Raw genomic sequence first — 11,163 nt, 5'->3', positions numbered from 1 at the left:
TGTAATGAAGACAATTAAGGTGACGATTTTAGTTTTAGTTACGAACAAGGGCTGAACGGTTTAAAAAAATAATCGAATTGTAATTTATTTCCTCAAGATTTGCAATTTATCAATGTCCACTTTCCATGCATTTTATTAAAGACACAAACGATATATTGATCTGCTTTACAAAAAACAAGATTGGATTCATATACACAAATGTTTTGTTCTTATAGGTCAGGCTAAAATAAAGGTATATCAACCATAAAGTAATTTTAAAAATGTATCTACTGACTTAGTCAACAGCGACTTGCACTGGGACAACATAAAATACAAAACAAATTACTACAACATTTATCAAAGGAATAAATAAATGCACTATACGTATGGATAGAATAAAGCCTGCCGATTGACTGACACAAAACTTGACCTTACCTTGCTGCGGATATATAAGTGGAATGGTGCAGCCACAGGGAGACGAGCAAGACGCTGCATGAGTCATCCATCACGTCAGACACAGAAAAGCTATTTTTACCTTTGAAACCACTTTTGTGGCGTCGGATTGACCAATAAGCAGAAGAAAGACGAAGGTTCCGAATATATTAAAAACTTGAGAGAGTACAAATCAGATAGCAAAAAGACAATATAGCTTTGAGAAACACTTCAAATAATCAATTCGTGGTGGTTAGGGTAAATACTTCATTCTCATAACATTAGAATTTATTGCTAGGAAATGGGAATTTGGATTCAAATAAAAATTGTTATGAAATCTGTGACACATTCAGTGTCACAGTTTTAAAATGATATCAGTGCATGTTTTCTTAAATGTTCTCTTCTGTTAAGTGCAGATGACAAGTGTGCCAGGACTGACTTCAGATCACATCATCAAAGAGCCAGTGTTGTCATTCATTCATTCATTCATTCATTAATGCATTCATGCATTCATGCATTCATTCATTCAGCCACACACGTGCAGACACATGCGTGCACACATGCACACGCGCACCTTTGTTCTGGTGCGACCCCCCCCCCCCACACACACACACACACCGGAAGTTGTTGGTTGCTAGGCAAGCACCGACATCAGCCAGGGTAGCAAAGTGATGGGGGTTGGTGGTTTCGACAACATACAACCGGTGGGGGGGAGGAGTGAGACAAGTTCAAGGCCGCTGTTCCTAGCCATGATCTAATGTAGCGTGTGCGGATGGATGCCTGTGTGTAAGAGGGAATGCAAGCTTAAGTAGTGGTGATGCTAAAAAAATGCTGGTAGTGGTAAGGACTAAAAAGGAAACAACACAAAGAAACAAAATGCTTAAAAACAAAATATGAACGGAATCATTTAAATTCTATCACCTTAATTTGCCCTACCACATGCATTCAAATGATCAAGGGTAAATAACGTCTCTGTCTCTACAGGAAGGTCACTGATCAATGTTTCAAGATATTCTTACACTCATCGCAATTTTTATCATTATAGCCCAAGAATCGGTAACTTAAATGCTGGAGGCGGTGGGCATAATTTGTCATCAGTGTTGCTGATATGCAGGATGAAAATTTGATTTTAAATATGGGCAAAAAATTTGCAAATAAATGCTTTTTAAATCTTTCATTTATGATTATGTAATATTTTTTTAGATGCGTCAAAGATCCACTATCCTAATCCAATAACAACCTGTTAGAAGAAATCAACAAAATAATCACATACTGTATTTTTTTTTTCACCGGTGCAAAGGGCTCTCTTACATAAACGTTACCATTAAAGAACAGCACAAACTGTACCACACAATGTTGCCGACAGGTGTGACGGGCCTGTGAATCATGATGATTATAGGATGATGTCTAATGATGTCTACGCTTTTTTGGGATTTTCACTGCTGTTCACAGGCAGCTGCTATAGAGGAGTAGAAATAGAATAGAACAGGCTGTGAGAGGTCAGGTACGTCCTAAACTTCTCGCCAGCCTCTCGCAGGGTAACGTTCCTATTAAAGCAGAAAAATCATAGGTTGCATTCATCATTTCTCAACCTATTATTGTGACTTTTACCTTTATGTCAACACCAAAGCATGTGCTATTAATACATAGCTGATACTTTTCTATGTTGAAGGTCTGTACAAAAATAAATTTGACTTGACTCCTTGGGGAAACTTTGGGTGTCTGGGGGGTGCTAGATGGTGGTTTCTTCTGAGCAGATGCAGAAAGCATTAAAGCAAAATACTAATAGCTTCTGGTCACGACTATGGGACAACCAGCTAACACGAGAATGCGCTTGATGTCACATCCGCACAAAGCACTGGAAATTCGAACCCGATTGCAATCAGAAAATTATTTTCTAAAGGCAAGAATACCCGTTGTGAACAGTGTTAATCTGCTATTTCTAAAATGTGTGTCATAAATGGTCAAATGGGGGTCACATTGTTGAATGACCTCAGATTGAAGTCAGAGTAGATATTGTTTTCTCTGACTTCACACTTTTCTTGAATGCAATAATTTTTTCTATCATTGAACAGATATTTAGTCCAATTTACATGTCTGTCCTACGGAATGCGGCAAATGGACCAAACTCGCCACATCCTCTAACTATCGGCCACACCCTTTGAAGGCCCACATCAACACTCAAGCGTGTGAGAGTATGAGAGACTGAACAGTTTACACTGTAGAAAAATACTTATTCATTGATGATACAATGCAGTGCGATTTGGAATTATTAAAGTTACAACGTATTTTTTTAAAATATTTTTTGGGATGGGGTGTTGATGTTAATAATCACATCTAAATGTGTATGCATATATTAATAATAACAATATGATTATTATTGTGTAGGATGTTGGAAATTAACAGAATGACAGTCAACATCATGTAGTGACCTCTATCTGATGTCAAGAGAAGTAATATATAAAAACAGTCTGTGCGAATGGTGTCCCCCTCACACAGGCCACACGTAGTGTCTGACATGGCGCGTGTGCTCGCGTTCCTGTCCGTATTGTAAAGAAACTCCACGCTGGAAGATGGATGTGCTCCACGGCTGAAGGAGAGACAGAAACACGCGGTGGGTGGTGGCGGGTGCCGTGTATGTAACACGCATACTCTCGCGTGGAAACACAGAGGACACAAACGTGACGAGGCAGCCGAAGAGCTGTTACGCAACCATTGACCTACTAACACATATTTCTAGAAAGGCTGCTGCAACAAAGTGGAGCAAAGTGTCCGCTAGCGCACAACACGGGGCGGCTCGAGCACGGAGATAGATAGCGGACCCGAACGCACTCGGACACCACAGAAGGAACAAGTTCATTATTATTATTTTTCCTGGATAGGTTTTGTCTACTGAAAAGAAGGAAACGGGAGCGAGACAGCTTTTGTGTCGGGGAAGCCTGAAGGTTGTGTTCCCCTCCTCCACCATTCAAAGGTATGTTTTGACGGCGCGACCCTCACTCTTTGTTTTTCTTCTATTTTTCGGCTATTAGATCGAATTAGGCGCCCGATGATTCCCCATAGTAAGTGTTAGTGTATGCGGACTTTTATTTACTGAATGTTTCTAGAGAAGAGGACACGCCGGTTATGGCCGGTTATTGTTCACATGGCGACTCTGCCAGCCGGCAACCCGCCCGCGCCCGTCACTTCGAGACGTTCCGTTGGACAAAACACGTTGGATTCTTTTGTTGAGCTCGTTGGTGTCCGTGTTTGCCCTTTACTGCGTTATTAGCCGGAACAAAAATAGACTGGAAACGCGTGGTCCACATTGTGTGCTCAATGTCAAGGTGAGGTAATTTCCTCCCGGTGGTGTTTTCCAGCGAGTAACCGAGGCAGCGGCTTGCTTGCTTGCTTGCTTGCTTGCTTTTGCGCGGCTAATATTGTTATAAATCCACTTGTTTCACGCTCTTAGCTAGCATAATGGAGATAATTTAAATAACACCGCTTAATCAGAGGTTCGATCGTAAATGTAAAATATTCAATTTAGCGAAATGGTGTTCTCTGTAAGAAACGCATGTGGGTTGTTTTAATTCCCCTAATTCACTGTAACGCTCCTTCAAAATGACTTCTTTTGATTCCAAATGCCTGTTAAGTAAGGCACAGAGTGTTGCCAAGGAGTCGGAAGGGATGACATAACCAGTACGCAGCAGGGAGTTGCAAATATCTCTCCTGGGACAAAAGGTCCTATAATTGATTCCCGTTTACACCCTGCCGATTATTTGTGTGATAATGAAAGCAGACGTTTAAAGTACGTCAGCACAAAGGTGTTAAATATATACAAATATGAGTAATTTTAGTTGAGTGGTAATGTGAATTAAATGAGTACTGAGCCCCCCCAAAGATGCCCAACATGGCATTGTCGTGCCTTTGCTGAAAATAGAAACAAGTGAACATTCAGGATGTGATGCAATGCATGGAAAAAGGCTTGTCTGGCAGGCCGGGTTCTGGTGAGCCATTTCAGCCAGCCTGCTGCCAGCTGGTCTGTTTTCAGAGCGTCTGTGATGCGCTTTCCCAGTCTGCTTTTGAATGTAGGTCAGACCTGTATTTGGGTGACGGAACGTACAAACGGCATACAAGGCTACTTAGATTGACTTTGACCTAAAGAGAAAACATTTCTGCAGGGCTTGCTCCTTTGTCCTATAAATGATGTGTGATTAACAGAACAGTAAGTAACTTTCAACAACTTTTTTTTTCCTGTGGGGCTGGGCCTGCTTGTTAAAGATGTGGAGTCATTTCCCCCACATGGCCAGTCCAGTTTATATAAATATATAAAGAATGCAAGATACAATCATTTTTTTATGATGTATTATTAGCATTTTTAGAGTATGTTAAAAAAGAGGACCCGCTTTTATTTGAACATTTTAGTAATTTAATGCCTGCTACAAATCGGTACACACAGGAACACTTTAGTTCACAAATTATGGTGGTCTCTCGTCTCTTGTTCCATCTCCCTCCGTTGAATCTATAGACACAAAGCAGTGGGGCAAAATGGGCGCTCCACGTGTGTGGTTGGAGCTCTTAAAAAGTTGGAGGAGGGGAACAGGGATACCTCGCTGTTGACTCACACTAGTCTCAGTGGGGGTCAGAGGTGAAGCATTCCTCTCCAAGTAGAAAGTTGCTGGAAAGAGCTTCAGAGCTTAATAAGCCCGAAACTGAAAGACGCAACATATTCTGTCTGATTTTACAGTAGTTAATAAAGACAGCCAGACTGTTGGATTTAACCGCTTCCCTCCCCCGCACCTTGCATAATTTAAAGTCAGCAAAACTGTAACTACTATAATGCCCATATTACGCAAGACGGATTCAGAGCACGTACCCAAGAAGGGAAAAAAGCAGAGCAGCCCATCCCTCCCTCCCTCCCTCCCCTAGCAGTCCAAAGAGAGAGGCTGTTATGCGCGAGTTAGGCTGCGGAGATGGGTGTGTGCTCTGACGTCAATGCCATCTCCAGCTATAATTTTTCATCTGCCTCTGATGCTCATTGTTCTGTGCTGCTTTGCTGGCTCTTTCGAACGCGCACAGGGAATTACTGTTGTGATCAAATTGATCCTCCATCGGGAGTATTATGCTATTGACATATTGAAGTTTGTCTCTTGATATCATTGTGCTGAATTCCTTCTGTCATCCAACCTTCTCCCCCCCTCTTTCTTTTGGACTATTTATAGAGTGCGCTCTAATACGCTTTCCTTCTCTCGCCCTCCCTCACTTGTAGTTCTACTGACCTATTTTATGGCGTACTGTCAAAGACGGGAGTGTTTACTGCTTAGCGTTTTTCTAGGTCAGTGGGACAGCGCAGACGTATGCAAGCTTCCTTCCCGCCCGCCTTTGTTCCCTCACTTCCCTCTGTGGTCTTTATGAAAATATTTCGTAGTGAGGAGGAGGGGTTGACCCCTAAATTTTTCCACATCTGTTGTAACCCAGTCGCTCTCATGTTGCAATACTCGCGTTCGTTTAAAAAGAAATCGGGGAGCTGATAAAAGGCAGTCACACTAGTTTGGTTGCAAGCCATGCCTTTAGCCTCTAGTTATGAAAAAACAAGTGTGACTAAACAAATGCTGAGGTATTTTGATAATTACACAAGCTAGTTCAAGGTTAAATTGTGGTTTTCTTTTTCCCGTCACTGTTCAAGAAGAAGAAGAAGACTGTTAATGATGTAACAAAGTCATTGTGTTCTAGCTTAAGTTGAGTAATGCAGTAACTAATGCTCAACTTGAATGTTGAGCACACATTTATCGTAGTGTTTACTGACTACATTTGTTGGAACTATATATATTGTTTCATTTATAAATGTACCAAGATTAATTTTTTTAAGCTTGATTAAAATAACTTTGGTTCATTGTGCTGAATAACAAATAATAGACAAAATCACGTGATAAGTCAGCTGAGAGGAGTGTGTGTCAAATTAGTTTAAATGTTAATATATGACTTATATGACTTATAAATATTTAAAACCTTTAAGACCTTTTATTAATCTAGTTGGATGAATTTGCATTGTTTCAGCAGCCACAGTAGATACAGGAAATAGCATGCCAAAGACAAATTATGTACATTGCACAAAATAGCAACCTAAAATATTGTCTGAACCAGAAATTGTACTTTTTTATTATTATTATTGCTGCTTGTTAATTTTTTACATTTGAGATCGGGGAAATCTAATTGAAAAGACTTTTTTTTTTTTTTTTTTTTTACTACAGAATTGGTAATCAATCCAGGGGCACAGTAATTTGAATGAATTCCAGAAAGCTACACTGAAAGCGGTGGCATGGTGGCCCACGCATGACTCAACTTGTTAGCACGCATGACTCATAGCACCCAGCCCTTATGTCAACTAGGCTGCTGTCTAAAGACGATAGACAACCACAAAATCAGTTACATCTGATCAGTGGTTATTGCAGACCACTATGCACTCAACTGTAAATGAGATCAAATAATAATTGCAGTCAGCTTTTTAGCTGCATTCAGTTATTCAGTGTAAGCCATTTTGTAGCAAGACATGTTGGGTGGCGCAGGCTTTTTCTTTTTGAGCGACCACGTTGAAGCAGTACAAGGAAGTTCAGTAGCTTATGTGTCAATCAGGGAATAAAACAATTGTTGCTCTGACTCCATTAAAGGCTGGGTAAAAACCAGAAAAGCAAGCATCACGTAGACTTTGGCAAGTTTGTTTTTCCTTTCTATGGTGCCAGCTTACTTCAAAACACAGTCAACCAAAAGACTTCAAAATGACCTTTGGTACACCTCAGTGATATAGTGACTTTTCTTTGAGTGTGTGCAAGTGGACCTCGGCTTGGAATGAAATTGATTTGATTTGAAATTGATTTTATGATGACTACAGAGAGACTATTACTGCCAGTCTAACTATTTTTCTTGCCCCCCCTCCCTCTTCTCTCACTACATAACAGCGGCATTGAAGCTGGATCCTCAGCGAGCCCCAAAGTAGACAGCCTGACCTACATCTTCTGTGATGAGAAGTGCTACAGCCTGACGGGCTCCACGAATGTGCAAAACATTTGGGAAGACACTAGTAAACTCCAGTTCCCTTACTGAGAGACTCCAGAGACTTGCAGTGTGCCAAGAAAACCAAACCTCTTGAAAAATCCAAGCTCAATTCTTTTTTTCTTCTTTTTTCTCGTGAAAAACAAGTTCAATGTCTAAGGTGTTCATGGAGTTCCACCTGTTTTTAATCTTCTTGGCTAATTTGGACACTTGAGCATTCTGATCGAGGAAACGAGTGGCAAGAGAAATCAATGAGGCTCTCTCTTCGATTTGCACAAATACCTCATTCGGAAGTCTTTGCTGATCCCGCAACATAGTGAGAATAGCTAACAAAGCCTTTGTGTGATACCTGCGCATCTTCGCTACACACTTGCTGGAGTTCAACTCCGGCCCCCGCTTGGAAAAATGGAAAACCTGAGTCTACACATCTCATCCACCAGCAACAAAAATGCCATGGAGGTTGACAGTTTTACGAGTTATAGTGACCTCCCATCCCCTCTTCCGGAGGGCGGGGCACGGGCCAGCCGCCAGGCTAAGGGTTCCAAGCCTACTGTGGCATCCCGGCGCAAGCGGGAATTCATCTCTGATGAGAAAAAGGACGATTCATATTGGGAAAAACGGAGGAAGAACAACGAAGCAGCAAAGCGCTCAAGGGAGAAACGTCGCCTGAACGACATGGTTCTAGAGAACCGGGTCATGGCCCTGAATGAAGAGAATGTTCGTCTAAAAACAGAACTGCTTCAGCTCAAGTTGCGCTTTGGACTCATCAGCACAGCGTCCTACATGGAGAAGAGCCAGCAGATCGCTAGCAGCGCAGCTACTGGTAACACAAGTAGCAACGGGAGCAGCACCAGCGGCACCCCCAATAACGCCTACCTCTCAAGTAGCGGCTACTCCAGTGCATCCCAGGTGATGCTGAACTCGGACTCTTCTGAAACCGAACAGCCCAGCCGCGGTGAGCGCCACTCAGCGCTCACCAAGTATTCTCCTCGGGGATCTGTGTCAGACCTATCTGATGGCTCCTCAAGGGACAGCCCCGAACCTTTGGGCTACAACATAAAGAAGGAGCCTCACAACATGGAGTTGGTAAGGCTGGAAAGCACGGGACTTTCTGCCGGCATGGCCAACGGATTGCCAAGCCGTGTTTACCATGGCATCCATCCCGCTTTGATGTCTCCTCACCAGCAGAGTACGCAATTGGCTGAGTCTGCCATAGACTACCAGCAGGAGCAGGGCCTCATGGAGGCCTCCACTTCCACCTCCCAAGCCACTTCGTCACAAAGGAGTGTCATCCTGTATCGCTCCAGCAGCGGGTGTTACCCCATGGAGAGCCACAGGCCAGATGAGCAGCAGAGCAGGATGCAGCACGGCCAGCACACCTCCAACTCAAAGTTCTCTGAATGTTCCATGACCATCGCCGAGGTCGCCGAGAAGCTGGAGAGAACAAAGACCATGGACTGTGAGCAGTATGAATACTCTGAGGAGCCGTTGGCACGGAACCATGGCCAGCAGCAGCACCAGAGTCATCAGGGGCCTTACAGCTGCCGGTCTCAGGAGAACGGCCTTGAGCAAGCTGAGAGCCGGAACCCCTTTGCTCCCAATCTGATTCACAGCACCGAGGAGGGCATGTCGGCGTTCTCGCGGCACAACGGCTACCTCAACACAATGGACGAAGAGCCTCCAGTTCTCACCTATGAGGGAGGCCCTAGAACCGCTGGCTTCTACCAAGAGAATTCCTCCGCTAAAGACACATCATCTAGCGACGGGGACCCCCGAAGCTCCGACAAGGAGGCTTCAACTGATGATGAATCCCCCTCCTCCTCGTCCTCAGACATCAGCAGCTACCACCAGAAAGCTTCAGCGCCTGTCGGGCCACACGGGGAGAGCCAATTTGAGGTCAAAGCAACTGCCCTGCCCCACAAGCTGCGCCTCAAGAACCGAGCCATGTCCACTGGGGCGACGAAAGCGCGGATGGAGGTCTACATGGGCGTCTCCATGTCCCCATCCCCTACGCTGCCGCAACACCCTTACTTGGCACTGCCTAGCAACTCTCACAGCAGCCAGGTCAGCAGTGAGACCAGAGAGGCAGAGAATGAGGCTGAGTAGACTGAGGAGATCAGGCCAAGGCCTGATGCAAAATTGGACTCTCAAAAGGCATCCAGCAGTGGTCCGAAGCGCGTTTAAGAACAGTTGGGAGATGCTCGAGCTTGCGCAACGAGAACTCCATTCGTGCTGTCGGCAAAAATGAGGCCTAGCTAGGAAATGATTTCCATCCACTTTCACTGTCACCTAGGGCTGCTCGATTATGAATAAAATCATAATCACGATTGTTTTTGAAATTGGAACAGCATTTATTGAATATGTTTGGAACAGTATTTATTGAACACCTTTAAAAAAATAAATTAAAAAAATACACACGACGGGGTGTGGTGTTTGAGTTGCGCATGCGCGTCTCAGAACGGAAACACCAATTTTTCATTTCTCCTGGATTATATTTTGAGATTGGAGCCAAAATCGTAATCATGATTAAATGTCAATTGAGCAGCCTTACTGTTTCCCTTTATTATCTCCTACCTCCCACGTGTCCCTCCGATTTAAAGAACACATCAGTCACTGAGGGAGGTGACAGAATGAGAAAGTTTTAGTCTGGGGTAGTTCTGGCCAGCGTACACATCTATTGTGGCATTATAAGAACATTTCTTTGACCAAAGAATTTTTTTTGTCATCTTTTATTGGTACAGTAACAATCCTTTTTCAATAAGAGTCAGTCCTTTGCCTGTACACACACACACACATACACACACACACACATCCTTTTTACTTCAAGCACTTAGATTGTAAAATTTGTGACATACATTTGCATACTTGAGGTATATATTTTAAAAAGAAAATGCGGCAAAAAAAAAAAAAATTGGATGCATATGTCTTGTACTTTAATGTGCTTAACTGTTCAGACAATTTACAGAGTAAATGCCTCAAAGATCTAAAGCAGTTAAAAAAAAAAAAAAAAGACATCCACACTCAATGAACGAATCAACTTTGGTTCCTGTTTTGGCCGATTTGATCGCTATAACACCAACCAAAAACGTCCCAAACATTCGAGTCCTTTGGTCATATCGGTTAAGGCTATGCAGTGCTGACAAGCACAAGACGAGCCTTGCTGGCTACACAACAGAATGGACACACCTTCATGTTGTAGGTGTCTAATAAAAAGATGACTCCCATTTCCAACCAGCAAAGCTGCTATGGTTTTCTCCTAAGGTGCCTCTTTTATTGTGCCGTCCGTCTCTTGTCACATTTTCACATTGGCCGGCGACTTCTCAAGCAGGGCTTTATAAAGTTCAGAAGTGAATCGACAATGACCTCTAAACTCCAATTGTTGAATACGAAAATGAATTCAGGGGGCAAACAGGAAACAATAATGCAATCGAAATTCAAGTTGCAGGAAGTAAAACTGAAATTCATGACGCAAAATGAAAGCGTATTCAACAATGAAGCTTTACAGTAAACAAGTCTAACACCATAAATTTCATGCAAACAATCATAGTAAATAGTGAACTGTAAGTCTTTAAAATGGCCACCCAAACATTTGAACATGGAGCACACTAGTGAAATACACTCTCTCATTCTTGCCCATATATATGCGTTTCTCTGAATTGCATTGAATTCACTTTCTCTTCCTGTCATTCAACATCCAGTGGGGTAGAGTCACTTCGAAGTCAT

General features: G+C 42.9%; 1 protein-coding gene across 1 annotated transcript; it reads left to right on the top strand.

Annotated features, from left to right (window-relative positions):
* Positions 1 to 3,080: 3,080 nt before the first annotated feature.
* nfil3-5 (nuclear factor, interleukin 3 regulated, member 5) lies at positions 3,081 to 10,505 on the top strand. Its single transcript, XM_037251837.1, has 2 exons — positions 3,081 to 3,385; positions 7,347 to 10,505. The coding sequence occupies exon 2, from the start codon at positions 7,846 to 7,848 to the stop codon at positions 9,544 to 9,546; it is 1,701 nt and encodes a 566-aa protein (XP_037107732.1). The 5' UTR covers positions 3,081 to 3,385; positions 7,347 to 7,845; the 3' UTR covers positions 9,547 to 10,505.
* Positions 10,506 to 11,163: the final 658 nt, after the last annotated feature.

Source organism: Syngnathus acus, chromosome 1 (genome assembly GCF_901709675.1).
Source record: "Syngnathus acus chromosome 1, fSynAcu1.2, whole genome shotgun sequence".
Lineage (NCBI taxonomy): Eukaryota > Metazoa > Chordata > Actinopteri > Syngnathiformes > Syngnathidae > Syngnathus > Syngnathus acus.
The sequence above is the reverse complement of the archived record's forward strand: the minus strand, read 5'-3'. Positions and strand labels throughout refer to the sequence as shown.

Coding starts and splice junctions, on each gene's coding strand:
- nfil3-5 (XM_037251837.1), top strand. CDS start 7,846: ATGGAAAACCTGAGTCTACACATCTCATCCACCAGCAACAAAAATGCC.